The 22345-nt window shown below is 41.9% G+C and overlaps 1 protein-coding gene across 1 annotated transcript in view; it reads left to right on the top strand.

Moving 5' to 3' along the window:
- The window catches only part of LOC113219610 (glypican-6), a gene marked incomplete at its 5' end in the record, with an annotated part of 584830 nt that overhangs the window by 557001 nt on the left and 5484 nt on the right, over positions 1–22345 (top strand). The window contains 3 exons of the mRNA XM_026446588.2: positions 2582–2718; positions 18843–19018; positions 21391–21477. Of these exons, the coding sequence (XP_026302373.2) occupies positions 2582–2718; positions 18843–19018; positions 21391–21477 (400 nt within the window). The remainder of the gene's footprint in view (positions 1–2581; positions 2719–18842; positions 19019–21390; positions 21478–22345) is intronic.

Consider the following 22345-nt stretch of genomic DNA (forward strand, 5'->3'; position numbering starts at 1 on the left):
CTACTTCTGCCAACAAGAAGCATGTTGTCTAAAGGAGAATCAGAAAAATAAGCCAATTATTAGAGTTTCGAGTGGTCAGTACTTAGAATCATCAGGAGGGCACTGGGCAGTGCAGAAAGCTGAATCTCAATCTAACCTGGGACCCGAGAATGCACTCCGAAGGAGACAGCGTTTGAGAATGATTTAAAGAATGAGCAGTGCAACATCCACCATTAAATTCTGCACATACCGAAAGGAGACACCTGTAGGACGGCATGCGACTTTGTTCTTTCTCTGAGTCTCAAAATCTGTGTATCTGGTTTAGATTCCCATAACCTGGAGGTAGGATTGTAGTGCAAAATAAGCAGAAAGAGAGTGCTCGTTCTTAGTTTGTTTTACTATGGGAGAGAATAAACCTGACAGCATTTCAGACCTAAAGGTGGTGGTCATCTTCTGAACCAGATGGAAATATATCACATGTATTTCTGTCTCTGAGGATTGTCTTGACAAGAGTGAGAATGAGTGGTCTTGTGGGGACACCTTCAGTGGAGGTTAGGGCACCAAAGTGACACTACGCAGAACAAATACAATGTGAGGAATTGTTTTTCACGTGGTTTATTTTGGAAGAAAAAAATAGTCAAACTTACGGAAAGTTGCATTTGTTTTGAAAAATTTTATACTCTTCATTTAGATTTACCAGATATTAGAAAGTTGTCACATTTACCTTTTCTCTTTTTGTTTATACATCTGTATATTTATTGTTATTCTTGATTTTTACTGAGCTGTTGTAGAGCAAGTTGTGGAAACTATACCCCTTTCATTTTAAACCCTCCAGCGTGTATCTCCCGAGAGTACAGCATTCTCCTGTGTTACCACAGTATGATTTTATATTCAGGAAATTTAACACTAACATAATGCTATTATCTAATAGAGAGCCAGCATACAAATTTTGCCCACTATCACAATAATGCCTTTTATTGGCAATTATCCTTCCGACCTAGCATTTAGTCCAGAGCCCTCTGCCTGCATTTAGCTATCACGTCTCTTATTCTTAATCTGGAAGGACTCTTCAGCTTTGTCTTGTCTTTTATGATGGACACTGTTGATGAGTAGAGGCCAGCTGGTTTTCAGAATGCCCCCTCAGTCTCGGTTTGTCTGGTGTGTTCCCATGATGAGATTCAGATTATGAATTTGGGGCGGCCTGAGTGACGTGTCTGTCTTGGCACATCACATCAGGGGGAACACATGACCAATTTGTCCCCTTGCTTGATCATTCGGCGAAGGTGGCAGCCTGCCAAGTTTCCACACTGTAAAATTACTAGTTTTCCATTTGTAATTAATAAGCAACTGTGTTACTAGGTACTTTGAGATTCTGTAAATATCCCATTCCCCATCAAATGTTGACTCAACGCTTCTTTGCATCTATATTTGTTTGCTAAGGCCATCATAACAAAGTACCACAAACTGAGTTGCTTAAAACAGCAGACATTTACTGTCCCACAGTTCTGGGGCTGGAAGTCTGAAATCAAGGTGTCGGCCGGGTTGGTTCCTTCTGAGGTCTGAGAGGAAAGGATCCGTTCTAAGCCTCTCTCCTTGGCTTGTAAATAAGCATCTTCTTCCTGTGTCTCTTCATATTATCTTTCCTCTGTGCGTGTCTCTGTGCTCAAATTTCCCCTTTTTATAAGCACACATCATACTGAGTGAGGGCCCACCCACGTGACTTCACTTTAACTTATTTATCTCTGTAATGACCCTATCTCAGAGTAAAGTCACATTCTGAGGTACCAAGGGTTAGAAACTTAACATGTTAAAGGGAGGAAAAGAATTCAATTCATAACAGATGCATTCCAGCCATCTCTGGACTTTCCCAGTGTTCATTATGAAGCCAAAATGAAATTAAATTCCTCTCCCTACCCTTTCTGCAAGTGAAAAGTCAGTGTTCAGCCTGAAGACACTTAAGATGCTGGCACTAAGCTTTTCCCGGCCATCCATCCACAGGGCTGTGAATTTTACACTTACCCATATTTAGAATGACTTCTCTTTCAGTTCTAGAGATTTTTCAGAGGGTTTGGTTTATTGCTTACCACCCATGTGTGTGCTCTAAGGGCCTGTCATTTGCACCAGAGCAGAAGTACCAGCAGCTGAATTAGTGGCAATATTTATTTTTTGCAGAAACAAGGAGTCCATTGGGAAAAGTATTTATCTCTTGGTGCATTTGTTTTGGTACGGTTGTCTGACATGCAAGCAAATGAATTCTAGAGACTATACTTGGGGTGTTCGCAGTAGGGACTCTCAGCATGAGAGGGACCCGAAGCCAGGCGTGATGCTTCGTAAGTTTTTAATTCAAAGGATTGAAGGACAGAAAAGATGGAAAACAAAAAGCCAATTACCTGAGAACTGTCGGCTAGAGGAGGACTGAGGGAGAGGAAAGGAGGCTTTCCCAGGCAATAAACCCTGCAGTGTGGTGTCTCTCTCTTAAAACTGTTAGAGTTCCTGCTGGTCACATCACAGGTTCTATAACCTTCGCCTGTGTACGTCCTTGTGTAGAAATGGGCAAATCCTGAGCAGAATACTCACTTGCTTTCCTTGGTTTCTTGATCAGGTCACAGACATAAAAGAGAAATTGAAGCTCTCTAAAAAGGTCTGGTCGGCGTTACCCTACACCATCTGCAAGGACGAGAGCGTGACAGCGGGCACGTCTAACGAGGAGGAATGCTGGAACGGGCACAGCAAAGCCAGGTGAGAGTGACTCGATGTGGGCATGGATGGGGGCACAGCACACCCAGCCTTGGAAGACTCTCCTGGCACAACTCTGCAGACCTGTTTATGCAAAAAGCAGCAGAGGGTGGAGGGACAAGTCATCACTTAGCAACAGCTGTTGGGAGTGACAGGTTTGATGGGCACCTGGGAGCACTTACTCTCAAGGTGCCATTAAGCGTGGAATCCGTGTTCAGAACGCCTTGCCTCTGGATGAGGACAGAGGAACGGTGGCAGATGCCAGGTTTCAGATACCTGAGATCACAAAGAGCCCTTTTATGTTCACTTAATGGCTTTAAGATACTGAAGCTATTTTTATCCGTAGTTAAATTTCCAGGGCTCTTTTTTTTTCATCACAAGTTAAACAGGAAATGAAAATTCAAGTTTTTTTTTTTTTTTTCCACCCTAGTTGGAAAAAAAATTGAAGTATTCATTGGCAAGGTAACAGAAAATGTCTGAGGGACACTGAGAAGCGGTTCTAATAGGTGACACACTTAGGGAAGTCCCATCGGAACCTCCTGACAAGAGACAGCAGTTTTCATCATTCTCCTCTGCTGACCAGTGCTGTGGGGACTTGATATGGAATTTCTGAATTTTTTGATTCAGCCCAAAAATGGGGTTGGCCTGGATTTTCATAAGGTGGAGAGGCTGGATGGGAGGATTGTTTGGGAATTAGCAGGCAGGGCAGGACACAAGGACAGGAATCTGCCAAAGCCCTCAGCAATGAGGTTGCAGGTGGATAAAGCAGCTGGTAAATTGGACTCAAGGAATCTTTGAGGATTGACTAGTGGCTGGAGATGCTAAGAGGGGAATCTGTTCTGGGGCTTTATTGAGCAGTTTCAAGCATTTGAAGCAGCTGTGATCAAAAGGAAACAAGAAGGTATGTGGTTGGTCAGGAGCAGTGGCTCACGCCTGTAATCCCAACACTTTGGGAGGCCAAGGTGGGAAGACAGCTTTAGCGCAAGAGTTTGAAACCAGCCTGAGCAACATTGTGAGACCCTGTCTCTACAAAAATAAATATAATCTGTGGCTACTAATATAAAGTGCATAGCTATTACGTTGGGAAGAAACTGCAGAAGTTAAGCAGGAGGTGCAAGGGAGGTGCATATTAGGTATTTCTTACGCTGCTGAGTTGCAATTTTTAGCATCTATCGCTGTACTAGTCCATTCTTATACTGCTATGACGAACTTCCCTGAGACTGGGTAATTTATAAAGGAAAGAGGCTTGATTGACCCACAGTTCCGTATAGCTGGGGAGGCCTCAGGAAACTTACAATCATGGCAGAAGACAAAGGGGAAGCAGGCACCTTCCTCACAAGGTGGCAGGAGAGGGAAGTGCAAGTAAAGGGGGAAGAGTCCCTTATAAAAGCACCAAATCTCATGAGAACTCACTCACTATCGTGAGAACAGCATGGGGGAAACCACTCCCATGATCCAAGGTCCTGTTCTCAGCACGTAGGGATTATGGGGATTCCAATTCAAGATGGGAATTGGTGGGGACACACAGCCAAACCGTACCAGTTGCTAATGTTATTATTAACCATATCAGGAAGAGTTTAGCAAGGTGAAAGCAAGATACCTACGAAAAGAGCTCTAACCATTTCAAAATGCTCCAAATATCAATATCAAATCATAGATCATGAGAAAGAAATTAGTTATGATATTAGCAACATGCCGCTAAAAAATACTTAGCATTTTGCCAGTAGTCTGGCTTTTTAGCTAGGAGACCTTTGGCCAGAAAATTCAGCTGTGAATTAACAGCTTCTAGTTTGTATTTTCCCGATGACTGTACAGAAAGACACTGTGAAGGATGGCCAGATTGACTAATGAATCAAATGCTTGGGTTTTTGAGTTCTCTCTTTCCCATCTGTGTTAACCTTTAAGCCTTGGCTAACATAAAGCCTGGGTTTTGGACTGCTATTCCCACAGATCGTCACACAGGTTGCTGATATTAGTCCATAGGCAATTTCTTACAAAAGGAAATATTTTTAAAAGGCCATGGGTGAGGTTAGGGGAAGAGACTAAACACCACCAAGAATATGAATGGGGAAGATAAAGACCACTGAAGTTAGAGCTGGAGATCAGGATGCTTCAGACAAGTTCCTCATTGTGCAGATGAAGAACCCAGACCGGGTAAACAATTAGTCCCCTGTTAACCAATTAACAAGGGTGAAAGCTGGGACTCTCCCAAATCCTAGCCCAGTGTTTCTTTTATGGCAATACCCTACCTCTTAAACAAACAACAGCTAAATACTGTCCTCCCCAACTTAGGAGAACAAATGAGACAGATCCTAAGCTCTATAAAAGCTTGAGTGGTTCTACAGCATTCATTGAGTCAGTCCACCAGGCCATCAGCAATATGATTAAGTACTCCCTGTGTCCCAGGCTCTGTGCAAGGCCCTATAGATTAAGTGCTCCAAGATGACAATGGGAGGACAAGGCAGGTGGATCACCTGAGGTCAGGAGTTCAAGACCAGCCTAGCCAACCAAGTGAAACCCCGTCTCTACTAAAGATACAAAAATTAGCCGGGTGTGGTGGCACATGCCTGTAGTCCCAGCTACTCAGGAAGCTGAGGCCGGAGAATCGCTTGAACCCAGGAGGAGGAGGTTGCAGTGAGCCAAGATCGTGCCACTGCACTCCAGCCTGGGTGACAGAGTGAGACTCCATATCAAAAAAAAAACAAGATGGCAGTGGGATCAATACATGAGAAGATACAGTGACTGGGGTGAGCCCAGTGAACCTAGGAACATCAGTACCCTACTGCTAGACTGCAGGTTTAGGAAGGGACCACAGTGGTAGAGAAACGCCTGGATTGGTCCTCAGGATCAAGATTTAAATTTTATCCTGAGATCAATGGGAATCCATTGGAAGATTTTATGCAGATGGGGAAAATGATCAAGTTTAATGCAATGAAATCACTTGTAGGAATAGTCCAGAATTTAGTCCAATAAAATATATCTTTTATTATGCATAAGTACATTATTAAAAGAAGGAGCTGTCAAATATTTGTGATTCAAATTACGTACCCATTGAACAATTACAATTACATGGTTTCCTTTAGTTCTTTTTTTAAAATTATTCCACTAGCGTGGAATCCTAATATTATATTTTTATATACTAGCATAGTAAATAGATCACCAATAAAGACTTGCTGAATTAAATGTAATTGAAGCTTTCTTCTTATCCAAATATTTATTAATCTAGAAAAACATTGGAGAAATTTTTCACTTGAAGAAATTTACTAAAGTATTTTGTAAGTGTAAGAATCCATTCATAATGCAGATAATAACATATTTTTTCACACTTTTGAATTATGAGTTTTAAGATGACAGGCCTTTTTAATTGTTTAGGAATGGTTGTTAAAAAAGAAAAGAAAAAGAAAGAAAAGTTACTCTTATAACCTATGCGAAATAAAAGAGACTAGAAACTTTATTTGTAGAAAATCTGGTCAGATACAGTGACTCACACCAGTAATCCCAACACTTTGAGAAGCTGAGGCAGGAGGATCAATTGAACTCAAGAGTTTAAGACTAGCTTGGGCAGCCTGTAATCCTAGCACTTTGGGAGACCGAGGCAGGTGAATCACGAGGTCAGGAGATCGAGACCATCCTGGCTAACATGGTGAAACCCCGACTCTACCAAAAAAAAATACAAAAAATTAGCCAGGCGTGGTGGTGGGCACCTGTAGTCCCAGATACTCGGTGGGGCTGAGGCAGGAGAATGGCATGAACCTGGGAGGCGGAGTTTGCAGTGAGCCGAGATGAAGCCACTGCACTCCAGCCTGGGGGAGAGAGCAAGACTCCATCTCAAAAAAAAAAAAAAGACAGACAGACTAGCCTGGGCAACACAGTGAGACCCTGTCTCTACAGAAAATAGCCCTGTCTCTGGGCTTGGTGGCGGGCGCCTGTAATCTTAGCTACTCAGGAGGTTGAGGCAGGACGATCACTTGAGCCCAGGAATTTGAGGTTGCAGTAAGCTATTATTGTGCCACTGTACTCCAACCTGAGCAACAGAGTGAGAGTCTATCTCTAAAAAATAAAAACAAAAAATAAGAAGAAATAATTTTTTTTAAATCCATCAAGGATTAATAGATATGAAGCAGAGAGGCTTATTAGAACTGATAGAGATTGTCATGCCTGAAGTTTATAAACTCAAGCCTGTGTGATAGTTCTCCAGTAAACTAGACATTTCTTCCTGTCTTTCTGTTTTATCTGTCAGACTCCTTCGGCCACATTTTTCTCTTTGTACATGCTCGTGCAGCCTTTTGTCCTATCTCAGTGTTTGCTCAGGCTTGTCTTCCATCACCCTTATTTTTCCTGATTACTTTCTGAGCCTTGCTCCGTAGCTCTCTACTGTACTTCCTTGATTCAGAAACATATTTATTTCAAATTTTAACGTTTCTGACATCAAAGTGACTCTTACGGTATATATTTCCATTTACTCCAGTTATTATCTTATTTTTTAAAAAGCTGTTATTAAGTAATGGCACCAGTTGAAATTGATGATGAGTTCAAATAGAACAGGATACACAGAGCGATGGCTGCTGTGGCAGTCTGCAGGGTGCAATCTGCAGTGGTGAGACTGTGGTTAAGGGTGTGTAAGCAGTGGCTCCCCTAAGGTTTGAATCCACTTTCATCCCGCAGCTCCCCCAAGTCACTCCACCCTCGCCCATCTCTGACCGATCTCTCTCTGCCTCTGTAGCTAAACAGGTCTGGAACAGGAGGTGGGGTACGAGGAGACTCTGCCCTTTGATGGGAGAAAATTGCAGGTGTGCCCAATCACAGTGACCCTATCAGCATTTAAATCTTCATTCTGAAAACAAGAATGGGTTAAACAAAGTGGTTAAGGGAGTGTCTTCCCTGCTTCCTCTTTCCTTGCCAACTTCCTGGGACAATGTGAAGATCAATGAGATAATCTCAATAAAAATAGTTTGTAGTCCTGAAACAGTGCTTCTCAAACTTTAGGGTGCAGGCTAAACTCTTGGAGATCTTATTGAAATGCAGATTCTGATTCAGTAAGTGCTCTGGATTGAATGTTTCTGTCCCCCAAAAATTCATAGTTGAAATCCTCACCCCTTATGCAATCATCTTTGGTGGAGGGGTCTTTGGGAGATAATTAGGTCTTGAGGGTGGAGCCCTCATTAATGGGATTACTACCCTTGTAAGAGGAGACATGAGAGAGGTTCTCTGTCTCTGTCTCTTTCTCTCTCTCTGTCTCTCTCTCTCTCTATCTCTCTCTCTATCTGCCATGTGAGAACACAACAAGAACACAGCCATCAGCAAACCAGGAAGAGAGCCCTCATCAGACACAGGATATGCTAGCACCTTGGTCTTGAACACCATAATCCCAAGAACTGTAAGAAATAAATGTGCATTGTTTAAACTGCCAGTCTGCAGGATTTTTGTCATAGAACCCCAAGCCAAGACAGTAAGTCTAGGGTAGAACCTGAGTGAGATTCAGTATTTCTAACAAGCTAAAGGTGATGCAGTTATTGTTGGTCCAGGGACCACACTTGGAGTGGCAAGGCTTGAAGGCAGGATTGCCAGAACTAGCACATAAAGATAACAGACAACAAATGGAACACACTTATACAAAAAAAAAAAAGGATTCATTGTTTACCTGAAATTCACATTTAATTGGCAACCATGTGTTTTATCTGGTGTTTTAGATGTCCCTATTAACATGTAAGATATTACCTTTTTCAGTCCACACCCAAGCCTCAGGGAGCATGTTGCAATTTTGGGAGTTTTTTTCTTCACTGATACCCTTAATGTTTCCTTTAATGGGGCTTTTCTTATAATAAAAATAACAACAGCAATATGAGCTGGGAGTTCACATGGTTCAATTGTAACATCACCCACTAATGATAGCCTGGTTATGGACAAGGTTGAAGTCTTCTCAACAATGAATTGCATAGGCTTCACATGTGCATCAGGAGAGAATTTCAAGTTAGAAATTTTAAGCCTTCACAATACAGGGTATCATCCACACAAACCTCTAGTCTTTAATAGTGTCATTTTGATGAGTGGCAAGAATGAATATTTTGCATTCTTGGTCAGTATTTGATTCAATTAGTGTCTTACCTCAAAAAATACCGTAGATAAAATAGCCTAAACAACAGAAATGTATTTCTCATAATTCTAGAGGCTGGGAAGTCCAAGATCAGTGTGCCAGCAGATTGGGTTCTCTTCCTGGCTTATTATAGACAATGGCCTCCTTACTGTATCTTTAGAGAGACAGAGAGAGTCCTAGTTCCTTTCTCTTATAAGGGCACTAGTATGAGAAATCATCTACCCTCATGATCTCATTCAACCCTAATTACCTCCCGGTGGCCCTACCTCCAAGTACCATCACACTGGGGATTAGGGCTTCAACATGTGAATTTTGATGGCACACAGACATTGTTTTCAGAATCACATCCTATTTATCACAAGAGCTAATAAAGGATTTTTCTTAGAGTTCATGGCAGTGTCTGTCACTTGAGAAAGACAGCCTAGTCATCTTCAGTGGCCAGCAGGAAAGTGAGTTTGCAAGTGTAACTTCTATTTCTTCCATTTTTCACTTACCTAAGTAACTTCTCAGGGGTAAATGTGAGAAGACACAGCAACATTCTGACTCAGCTCAGACAAATAGGAACTGAAAGGAAGCTAGTAAGTTACAGAGGAAAATCAATAATAATCTAGAAGGCCAAAGGGAAAAAAATTAAAGACTCATGGTGCAGGTTACAAATCTAGGCCTCCCAAAGTTCCTGGGGTGAACTGCGAGACCCTAGGAGGACATTTGCAGTCATCAGTCATCCCTGAGAAGGTCGTTCTGGGCAGTCGGTGGCCGGAATGAGCTGTCTGTACAGAAGCTAGAAAAGAATGATTAGATAGGAGGCAGGAAAGCATAGGCTTGGAAGGAAATAAAACTTTTATATGGTTAGCATATACAGGTTAGAACTTTGTCAGGCAGCAGCAAAAGAAAAAATAAAGCCCTAATGGTGTTCAAATAGGCCCTTACCTTTTTGCTCATAAAGAGGCAGATACTTTCTTTTTTAGAACATAGCCGTATTAAACTGCATCACCTCTAACTTCTTGTAGCATTGTTTTCCTTCACACAGACCCTTTTTCCAAACCCAAAGGGATTAAAAAGAAAAGGAAAGTATGGCAGACAGTGAGACAGGGTAGGAAAAATGAAAGCTGGTCTGAGAGCCAAGTCCCATCGGCACACGTGTTATCTGATAGGACATAAATTATTTCAGAGTCTTCAGAGGTCTTGAGTCAGTCATTTCCAGACTCCTCCCTCTCCCACATAAAACTGGTGAAACAGCTTTCCGATGTTGCTCCTTGTAAGGCAGTGTTGAGCTGTCACTGTGTCCTTTCTTTAAAACGCTTTCTGGGAGGAGGCTATCAAGGAGCTGGCTGAGGGGCAAAATTAATTGGACCCATTGGAAACATGACTTTTGCAGGGAGCCTCTGCTGTTTTTCAAGGCACCTGATCTTGACAGAAATATTGTGTCCCCAAGGAAATCCTTCCCAAGGCCAGGAGGTAAACACAGTAAATTGTAAGAAATAGGAAAAGTAGAAAAATCTAGAAAATAGATCAGTCACTCACCACAGAGTGTGGATTGACTAACCAATAAAAACAGCGAGTCATGACTGAGCAAGTCTAAACAGATGGAAGGAGATGGGATGATGCATGATGATGACAAATCTGTCAAAGATAGTGACTTGGCAGTCTTGAGGACAATATTGTTTTAACCTAATTGTGGAGTGTGACCCAAAGCACTCTAGCTGCATTTTAAAGAACTGTAAAATATCCAATATGTACCAAGCCAAACACCTTGGAAAAGTGGGTGTATTCGTTCATTCTCACACTGCTATAAAGAAATAACTGAGACTGAGTAATTTATAAAGAAAAGAGGTTTCATTGGCTCATGGTTCCACAGGCTGTATAGGTAGCATGGCTGGGGAGCCCTTAGGAGACTTACAACCATGTTGGAAGGCAAAGGGAAAGCAGGCATGTCTTACATGGCTGGAGCAGGAGGAAGAGAGGGAAGGGCGTGGAGCCATACACTTTTAAACAGCCAGCCCTCGTGAAAACTCTATCATGAGAACAGCACCAAAGGAGAAACCCACCCCCATGATCCAATCACCTTCCACCATCACCCACCTCCAACATTGGAGATTAAAATTTGACATGAGATTTGAACACAAATCCAAACCATATCAGTGGGAATTCTGTCTTAGGAAAGAACTGGCTACTGTCAAGCCAGACGTTCTAAAATGCCCACTTCCCTTCTTCAGACACGCTTGAAGAAAGAGGACCCCATAAAGACTTCCTGACTGTCCTGGCAGGGAGGAAGCTGTGTGAACCTCTTGCAAATGGGAAAAAAAAAAAAAAAAAAAAAAAAAAAAAAAATGTTAGGCAGAGCTGGCCGCAAATAGGAAGAAGGGAGCATGTTGCTTGTTCACAACTCGTCATTCCTGAAAACTGGCTCATAGGTCTTTTTTTGCTTTCTGCTCTGTAGTTTGCAAACTGCAGGTCTACTAAGAAAGAATGGGTTGGGGGAGTTCCTGCCAATGAATTAAGAGGCCAAGTCAAAGAATTTCACTCCTGCTTACTACTGCGATCAAAGAGCTATGTGTTCTCCAAAAGTATCCCCAAACCATTTCCTGCCTCACATTCTCCAACTGGAAAACAGCCACAGCAAATTCTTCTTCTGAACATGAATTCAGGCTTTAAAACTTCAGATTCTGCTACTGTCAGCCACTCATAAGAAATTAATTTGGCAATTTGGGGAACCATGTTAACAACTTAATTTTCATAAGAGTACATTAAAATTGCATAGCAAATAATTATATAAAGTAGCTAAATGACTTGTCCATGGTCACACTGCTGGGTCCCAGAGAGATCACAGGTGACCCAGTCATACATAGCCCTTAGGCGCTGGACCATATCTCGACGTCAGATCTCATGAAGTCCCTAGTGCCTCAGACAACCTAGCTTAACGGTGTTCAAGAATGTATAAATGCACTTAAAGCAGAAGGTCACAGTTTGCGTTGAATAATCCAACTTCCCATCCAAGAAAAATGTTAAGAAAAAAAGTAATTCTTACTAAGAACTTTAGTACAGTTATAACTAAAACTTGAATTTTTAACATTGTGGTGAAATATACCAAACCTAAAAACATAAACCATTGCACAATGGATAGTTTTGTGGCATTAAGTGCAGTCACGTGGTTGTGCAACCATCACCACCATCCATCCACAGAACTTTTTTATCTTCATAAACTGAAACTTTGTACCCATTAAACATAAATTCCCTCCCCTCTATCCCAGGCCCTGCTGACCACCATTCTATTTTCTGTCTCTTCGAACTTGCCTATTCCAGGTACCTCATATAAGTGGAATCATAAAATATTTGTTCTTTGTGACTGTCTTCTTTCACTTACTATAATGTCCTCAAGGGTCATCTATGTGGTATCACATGTCAGAATGTTTTTTCTTTCTAAGGTTGAATTATATTTCCACTGTATGTGTATACCACATTTTATTTCTCCATTCATCCATAAGTGGACATCTGTCACCTTGTGGTTATTATGAATAATGGTACTGTGAACAGAGGTATACAAATATCTGCTCAAGTCCTTGCCTTTCATTCTTTGGGATATCCCAAAGTTAACTGTATACTTCTCTTCACAGTACTATTATTCATATATATAATAATGAGATTGAAAGCCAATAGGTCCGAGAAGGTACTAGCAAGGAAGGTTAGCCCGGTGGTGTCATGAATCCAAGTAGCAGTTGTAATAATAATATATTTATTATTCATACATATAATAATGGTACTATGAACATTGGTTCTTGGTACTTTGGGTGTATATATATGCGATTGCTGGATTGTATGGTAATTCTTTTTTTTTTTTGAAACACAGTTTAGCTCTTGTGGCCCAGGCTGGAGTGCAATGGCCGCAATCTTGGCTCACCACAACCTCCGCTTCCCAGGCTCAAGTGATTCCCCTGTCTCAGCCTCCTGAGTAGCTGGGATTATAGGCATGTGCCACCAGGCCCAGCTAATTTGATATTTTTAGTAGAGACAGGGTTTCTCCATGTTGGTCAGGCTGGTCTCGAACTCCCGACCTCAGGTGATCCACCCTCCTCGGCCTCCCAAAGTGCTGGGATTATAGGCATGAGCCACTGCACCCGGCCCTGTTTTTAATTTTTGGAGGAACTGCTATACTATTTCCTACAGCAACTATACCATTTCACATTCCCAAGAACAGTGCACAGGATTCCAATTTCTCCACACCTTTACCAACATTTGTTATTTTTTTGTTTGTGTATTTTAAATTATAGTCATCCTAATATGTGGGAAGTTTAAAACTTAGATTTTTAAGAAATCTTCTAGAAAAGGTTGCTGGTACCTTTTCTAGAGGTTGCTGGGCTTTCGGTCCCTTATTTGAGACCCTTGAAACCACATGTGTTTCAGAATCCACAACTTTTTAGATTTCAGAAAAAGACCATAGTGAATATGTTATATATTACATCATGCTTCCAGTGGGGTCTGGGGCTGCAATCCACAATCAAACATATTAGTATTTCTGCAGCAAAAATGTATTAAAATTCATACTAAGTGAGATACATGAGGACTATAATTCACCTTGTTTCAGATGAGATGAAGTTTTGCTAAAAAGCAGATGGAGGAAAATTTGGGGGGGTCTTGAATTTTGGCACTGCACATAGAGATTTACATCTACTTAGATGAGTAAAACTCTTAAACCTGCTTAACATTAATGAATAGGTAGCTTAGAATTTAAAATTGCTATAAAGATGTGTATTGAGTGGAGCTCATTTGTGGCAACAAACTACTGAAATTGCTTTCACTTTACCCTCCTTATTGTGCCTTGAGGCAGTAACAGTCAGGGGAAGAATCATGCACCAGAGAAGAAGCCCAGGCCGGCACCCAAGCTCCCCATTTCTCCCCATTCCTGCCTTAGCTCCTACTTGAATTCATGACACCCCCACTAAGCACCACCGGGCTAACCTTCCTTGCTAGTGCCTCACTTCTCAGATCTACTGGCTTTCAAATTTCATTAAATCTTGAGAGTCATGTGACCTATTCCCCCACTACGCAGTGCCTTACATCAAAACAGCTACCAGCATTAACGTGATGATGAGAAATACTAAGCATATGCACATATCAACAGGGTCTTTCTGGAAGCATTGGTTAAACTGTCAGGAGTGATGTTGAATGTTGAGAATAGCGGAGGCTGTGGTTGGCTGCTGGGAAATTTCTGTGGGGATGGTTGTGTTTAATCTCTCTCAGATGACAAGAACTGTCAACTCTACCCACAGGACTGGATGTATCGGCCCTCTCACCCCCCAAATTTCCATAGGACTCTTCCACCCTAATCAGTTGTTCTAATGTTTGGATGTAGTCAAGGACGCCGACATTTACGATATGCAGTGAGATGCAAAGAAAAATAATTCTGTAAAAGTGCCAAAGATTCAGTTCCTTGCCATACTCTTGCAGAACAGAAGGCAACCCAAATGAGGAAGCTGTGCTTGGCTGTTCATGGATGCCATCCACTTGCCCAGGGCAGGCTGCATTGGCAAACCATGACATCCCTGCTCAACTCTCCAGGTTGTCCTCACTGCTGGCTTCTCCCGAGGCTAAGGTAAACGTGCATCCACAGCCTTGGAACCTAGGCTCTCTTTGCCAAGATTCTCCTTCTATGTCTCCCAGGGATATGATGGTGCAAAAACAGGATGCTGTCATGTCAAAAAGCTGTGCAAAAATCCAGTAAAAGGAATAACATGGTGGGCTCAAAGAGGTATCTATTCTTGCAGGACAGGAGTGTTATGTAAAGAAACCAAATGTGAGAGGCAAGAAATAAATGGACTCATGAGGTCCTCATGCTGAGTGGGGCTTTCACAGACCCTTTGGGCCGCACAATGGACATCTATAGATTTAGATTCAGGACTTACCTCTGGAGTGACAAAATGACCATTTTTATTTTCAGCTGTTTTAGGTTTAAGTTTTCACAGTGTCTCCAAAGTCACCCTTTGAATACACCAAAAGGAGAAAAGGCTCTTGAGGACACGGATGCACTGTTACTTGTTTTTATTGTAAGCAGCTGAGCATCAGTAGGCACAGTTAGAGGCTGGGTTTACTTGGCAGTCTCTTATTGTTCCTGGATGTTCAGACTCCCAGGGGTAGCATTCCCAAGTAAGCTATTGCAGTGAGCTTCTGATACATGAGTCTCGGCTAACCATGCAGTGCACACAGCATCTGAAAGAAACAAAGCTCGCCTCTGACTCAGCATAGGTACAGCTGCAGGAGTCATCTCCCAAAATGTAGAGGAGCAACACCAGAATTGACCATCACCTCTCAGCTCTGGTGTCAGCAAAAGATGGGCTGCACCTGCTATTGTTTATTCCAATAGGCTGTAACAATTAGGTAGAGCTCACGGATCCTAGCTCATATAATTGCCTGTCAGTAATAGTCAATCCAATGGCATATTTTAGAAATTACATCAGGAAAACAGTCTCAGGAACAAACAGGAATTTATTTACATACCGGATATATTAAAACGCAGGACAGAAGTTATGCTTTATGGCAAAAGAAAGAGATATGAGTCCACGGCTTTTAAAATTTTCTATGAGGCCATTTTTTAGAGCAGTAAATAGTTGGAGCTTCATGGAAAAGGATTTACAATGCACTCCGTGTGTTTTATTATTCATTATTTAGTGAGCATTGTGAAGTCGATTTTGTTCAAGATATGGATGAAGACATGGAGCTTATTCATGGGACTTCTGATTTAAAATGAGTAAACCATTTCATATACAAATACATCAAGCGTAAGATTCAATACCTGAAAAATAGCTTAAATACCAAAGTTTCTCTGTGTAGTTCTTCTTTTGGAGGTTGATGGATAGAGCTTTTGGTTTCCAGAACTTGGAAAATCACTTGCAGGAAGGGAAGAATTTCAAGCATATGGATATTATACAAGAATATGTAAATAGGAATAATAAAATAGAGGAAAATATGGTTTTTGAGCTTTCAAGCAACAACAGTAGAGCAAGTAAAAGAATAACAGTAGGCCGGGCGCGGTGGCTCAAGCCTGTAATCCCAGCACTTTGGGAGGCCGAGACGGGCGGATCATGAGGTCAGGAGATTGAGACCATCCTGGCTAACCGGGTGAAACCCCGTCTCTACTAAAAATGCAAAAAACATTAGCCGGGCGAGGTGGCGGGCGCCTGTAGTCCCAGCTACTCGGGAGGCTGAGGCAGGAGAATGGCGTAAACCCGGGAGGCGGAGCTTGCAGTGAGCTGAGATCCGGCCACTGCACTCCAGCCTGGGCGACAGAGAGAGACTCCGTCTCAAAAAAAATAAATAAATAACAGTAATGGCAATTAGGTAGGGCTGTCCCGGGCCTGTAGAGGGCCAGAGTTGATGTCCTGATTCCCTTCAGACCCAATCTTCATCCCTCCACTGTGGCCCTGGCCCTGGAGGACCTCTACAAGCTGTATCATCTGGGCTCCCTTGCCCACCAGCTTCCAGTTGGTTCAGCCAATGGGAGGCAGCAGCTGGGGGTCAAGAGGCGGGACTACAGGGGTCAGGGCCTCCTCCCCCTGGCCTCCTTGCTGATAGATGTTGGTTTGGCAGTTGCCGTGTCAGATAGATGTTGGTTTGGCAGTTGCCGTGTCATTGGGTGCCTCTCTGTGGTATCAGTTCTTGTTCATTCCTTGTTCATTCAACCAACAATTTCTTCCCCTTATCCCCGGGGCCCCCCTCTCCTGAGGCCGGCCCCGGGGCGCTTCACCTCTCTGGGCTGGTTTCCTTTAACTTGTTCAACCTTTATAAATAGCATCTTCTTTAAACTCTGTCACCCCTTTGAGTGTGCCATCTGTTTCTTACTAGGACACAGACAAACATAGCACCTTAGTAGGAATTAGAAAAAGGCACCCAGATGGGTGCATGGGGGTTCATTATGTTATTGTCTCTACTTTTATATGTATTGAAGTTTTCTAAAAAAAGAGTACCAGAAAGAAAAGAAAAAGGCACCCCTTTTGGTGGATGGTACCCTGCAGGGGTGTAGCTTAGCTGTGGTCTGGATTTCAGCACCAACTCACTCCTGCAGCTTCGAGGGGTGAGTTTGTGCAGCACACGAAATGCCCAACCAAACCTGGCAGCCTGACAAAAGGGTGATCAGATCCCTGAAAGCTGGGAAATATCTTGAAGAGAAAGTGAGGATAGGCCTGGGTCTTTAAGGGTATTTGGGACTTAAATGGGAAATTTCACTATGCAAGGAAAACCTGTAGGACAGCAAGGCATAGGATGGCTACAGGGAGTAAACTCTATAAGACAAGGAGGGTCCCTGGAGAGAGTATGAGAAAGTAGAAGTGGGTGGAGACTCTTTGATTGCTGAGCTATAACATATGAATTCTAGTTGATGATCCTCCAGGCAGTTTGGGGCAGTGTTTGGGCACTGGGGCTCGAGAGCTAGACTGGGTGTAAGTCATGGTTTTGCCAGCTATTAGCTCTGTGACTTTGCACATTGGCTTATTCCCACTAAGCCTCAGTTTTCTGTTTCATAAAACAAGGATAAAATAGTCCTCATCTCCTAGATTTGCTGTTGGGCTGAATTTAAAGATGTGTGTCAAATGTTTACTGCAGTGCCTGGTAGTTACTGAACATTAGCTACCATCCTCAAAAGTTTTTAAAAAGTGATATGATGAAAGCAATATTTTTTAAAAATTAATCATACAGCATGTGCAGGATGCTCTAGAGAGGAAAGAAGGGTGTGGGGGGGGTCACTTTGAGGCTGCAGGGGGTGTCTCTCCAGTGAGAGAAATGGGAAATGGGAAAACAGAAACAGGTATAAGAAGCTCTGTGAGAAGAAGAGGAAGAGGACTGGAAGATGGACAGATGGTGAGAGTAAGGAGTCAGAGAGGGCCCCAAGTACATTTCCAAGATCTTTAGCCTCCACTTATATAAATACCCCTAGACAGCTTAAGCAGCTCACATTGAAGGACTGACAATTTTGACATTTTGATACAAATGAAAGAAAAGTAAAACTTGGACTCATTTGATGATTTTACCCTTCTGTTTTACTGAACATTGGTAAATCTACCTAATTAAAACCAAGATCCTACTACAAAATAAAAACCCTAATAGACACCTCAATCATTCCAGTAACCACTGCTTACTTCTGAAATGTCCCCAAAGCAGGTTTTTCATATCCAGAATTTCTTCTGAGTAAGATCTGAGGTAGTGCCTCTGCAGTTAAGAATGGGCATCCTCACAGGAAACTCTCTTGGATCATACGTGATTTATAAGCCCAGTTCTGACTACCAACACCAGCAGAACCGACAAAGCTATCGAATCCTTGACCTAAGCTAACATTTGGGATGGAGGGAGGAAAGAGTCATTAATGTGAAGTAGTGGTGATGTGGTTTGGCTCTCTCCCCTCCCAAGTCCCATCTTGAATTTAGTTCCACAATCTGCAAGTGTCATGGGAGGGAAATGGTGGGAGGTAATTGAATCATGGAGGTAATTGAACCATGGAGGCTATTACCCCAGGCTGCTGCTCTCATGATAGTGAGTTCTCACAAGATCTGATGGTTTTATAAGGGGCTTTTCCCCCTTTTGCTTGGCACTTCTCTTGCCTGCCACCATTTAAGATGTGCCTTTGCTCCTCCTCTATCTTCCACCATGATTGTGAGGTCTCTCCAGCTATGTGGAACTGTGAGTCTATTAAACCTCTTTTTCTTTCTAAATTACCCAGTCTCAGGTATGTATGTTTCAGTGTGAGAACAGATTAATACAAGTGGTTTCTCATAGGTCCCCAGTTTCGCATTTATTTGTAGGCAAACCTACCTAAGAATTCAGTGCCGTTTAAAAAACTAGTCTGAGGCTATTTTAGCCACATCTTCGTCTGAAAAAAATGTGTTCTGTGTTTTCACTATTTAACATTTTTTTCCAGGAACCAGATCCAGTTTTTGCCAGGTGTCTTGGCCAACTGTCAGAGACAGTCGTCTGGTTTTGCATGGCAGCATCTGGTTTTATGGTTTCTGTGGCATCTCCCTAAGCTGTTCTCTCCCTCTCTGCCTTGCAGATACTTGCCTGAGATCATGAATGATGGGCTCACCAACCAGATCAACAATCCCGAGGTGGACGTGGACATCACTCGGCCCGACACTTTCATCAGACAGCAGATTATGGCTCTCCGTGTGATGACCAACAAACTGAAAAACGCCTACAATGGCAATGATGTCAATTTCCAGGACACAAGTAAGAAAATCCTTCCCAGCACCAGAAACTTACAGAGTACAAAATGGTTTTAGAAGATGACGCCCTGACTTTCTTCAAGAGCAGTATGCCCTTTTAATTTTTTCTCAGTCTTCCTCAGGCTGTGATGCTTGTTATAGTGTTGTGGACAGAGAGAGCTCTGATCCACAAAACATAGGATATGAATAAAATCATAAATTCCACAACACAAGTAATAATTGCGATGGATTACATTCAGCCATACCAAAGCTGAAATTGAGTTTCATCTACCAGTTGATTCATTAATGACAAAACAGCAAAGTAATTTTTCACTTTCTCCTGTCCTCATCAATATTCACATCTGACCCAAACTTCTGCCCTATTCCCACCAAAAGAAGAAAACTCAGCAGATTGCTTAGACAAGCTGGAGCTAGAATCCCTTATTCTTTATTAATTAGAGTCTCTACAAATTACTTTACTTCTTGAGTCTCAGGTTCCTCTTCTATGGAATGGGAAGCATCCCTGCTTCAGAGGCTTTTAGAAGCCTTATTTGAGGAGCTATGATAGTGTCTGGTGGGTAGTGAGCAGGTTCAGCTACATCATTTCCCTCTCTATCCAGCTATGCACACACACAACCCATAGACATTTGTACCTGAAATATTGAGAGAAATTGTAAAATTCTAGTGCAATATTACACATGACTATTTCATTAAGGATCAAAGAAGCATCAAAAACGATTTGGAAGACTATTAAGTGAACATTGACATGAAACTATACATGGGTTTTGTCTGAGTGGTTTCAAGATGAATAACTCCAAAAAAGAAAGTTTTCTGTCATTGTTATTTGTTGCTTTTTAAAAATATTACCCTTACAAAGAGAGTTCCCAGGACAAGGATTCTTGAACATAAGATGTGAAGTTGCCAGTGATTCTGTAATTTGGTTACTGAATCATAAGATGATGCTTGTGTGCTTGAATTAATGAGACAGAAAGGAATAAGTTATAGATAGAAGACCTCAAGTCATATCAGTCATAGTCATCAGCCTACCAAGTTATCCCCTGCAGAAAATTTTTGTGCTTCATTCCATTTTAAAGAACTCAAAAAAATAATTTTCTAAACACAGAATAATTACCAACCCAATGGACGTTATTGCCGTAAAATTCCTCAAAATAATCCCATTATCTCTCCTTTTACTAAACCCCTCCTTTCCTCTTCAGAAGCGAACATTACACAGGTTTTAGCCATTGATGTTTCACCTTGTTAGCACATAGGCTTACACCTCTCATTTTATCCATTGTTTTCTCCATTAACTAAAATGCTCTATTATCTAGAGAGTGGCTATTGGAATGAATAATTCAAGATACATAAGAATTAGTTGGCTTGGGTTTGTTGCTTCTCACTCCTCTCTGACCTAAAGAGGTTATACACATATCAAGCTGCAAAGCTCAGGGAATGGCCAGGAGGCAGAGCTCTTACTCCATTTCCCCTCAAAAGAAAATAAAATCAACAATTAAGAGGATCCATGAGTTCTAACCCAAGCACCAAATGTGGCCCCTCTATTGTAGGCTAGTTTCTGTCATACAAACCATTATCGCATTTTATAACCATCAGCATCCTTATTGCTTTGGATATTTTTTTAAATTACTCATCCCATCCCTTAATATTTGCATTTGTGATTCCTTTTCAGACAGAGATGGGACCATTATTTTTTCCAGCCAAAATCTCTTGTCATATTTGCTTCCCACATTTTTTAATATTCTAAATCATTTTAATAATATCTCCGTAAAGGTTGTATTACTTCTTGTTCATGACACCATTGTTCAGAACAATTCCCTTAGCAATTCTGATATCTCTGAATTTAATTAACGGGAATTTTCTCCCTTGTAAAGGCCACTAAAGATAAATCAGAGAAAATGTTAAAAACCTAGTATGGTGTATTGAAGTGATCTTATCTGGTATTTAGATGTCCCATTAAAAAAGGAAAGTGTGCTCATTTCTCTCATTGTGTCTTTCTCATTCAAGAGGACATTAGAAGAGTCCCTACATTGCCCCAGCTTTACTTAAGTAGCATCCAGCAGCTAAAGCTGGCCCTGGTTTGTCAGGAGCAGCTCAACAGGGCATCACCATTTCAGACTAGCAGGGAGGAGTTTAGGGATACTGGTTGGAAATCATTGAGCAAGTGAGAGAAATAGCTAATGTCCTTACCAAGCTTCCAGTTTCCTGAGCCCTTCCAGGAACATGATTTCTCATAACAGATAGATGTTATTACTATCATTTTTATAGGGGAGGAAACGGAGCCTCAGTAAGTCTAACTGGCTTACCTTGTGCGTTTAAATAACAACTGTCAGGGAACATTCCAGGTCTCCTGTGCTGTAGGAACCATGTTTTTTCCATCAGGCATCACTGGCAGCACTGAGTTTGGTGTCCTCGAGCACTCTTCACACATTCTCTCCAAGGTCAACGTTGTCATCTGTATTTGTTTAGGTGAGGAAACTGCAAAAGTTGAGTAACTGCCCAAAGCACATTTATTTATTCAGCAAGTATTTATTTGTTGAGCACTTGCTGTATGCCAGGGGCCACTGAAGGCTTTAGAGGTACAGAAATGAACAGGATTTACCAAATCTCTACCCTCTCAAAGATTGTGTCCTTAGTTTACATTCTTGAGAAGGAGATAAACAGTAAGCAAGTGAACAGGCACATAAATAATACATCTCCAAGCAGTAATAAGTACTTTCATAAAGCTAGTAATTGGCAGCCTGATCTGGGCCAGGTTTGAGTGACAGGGTTTGCCAAATAAGAAGGAATCAAGCCCGTGAGAAGTGGGAATAGGGAAGCAAGCAAGTTGGGTAGGAAGGGACGATGCCACCCTGGGTCGACATACTCTGTGGGTACCTGGGCCTTGGTTTCAAGCAGAGAATGGCCAACTGTTTCTGTCAAGGGCCATATATTAAATCTGTTCATCTTTGAGGGCCACATCATCTCTGCCAGCACTACCCCACACTGCTGGTCTAACGTGATAATATGTATGTGAACAGGGGGAGTTGGATTCTAAAAAACTTTCATATATGGACACTGAAATGTGAACTTCACATACACTTTTTACATGTCATAAAGTAGTATTCTTAACTTGATTTTTTTCAAACACTTGAAACTATAAAAACCACCAGGTACAGTGGAACATGCCTACAGTCCCAGCTACTTGGGAGGCTAAGGCAGGAAGGTCACTTAGGCCCAGGAGTTTGGGCCTGCAGTGAGTTATGGGCAACATAACTGGGCCTGGGCAACAGAGCCAGACCCTATCATTCATAGATAGATAGATAGATAGATAGATAGATAGATAGATAGATAGATA

Source organism: Piliocolobus tephrosceles, chromosome X (assembly GCF_002776525.5).
Source record: "Piliocolobus tephrosceles isolate RC106 chromosome X, ASM277652v3, whole genome shotgun sequence".
Taxonomy (NCBI): domain Eukaryota; kingdom Metazoa; phylum Chordata; class Mammalia; order Primates; family Cercopithecidae; genus Piliocolobus; species Piliocolobus tephrosceles.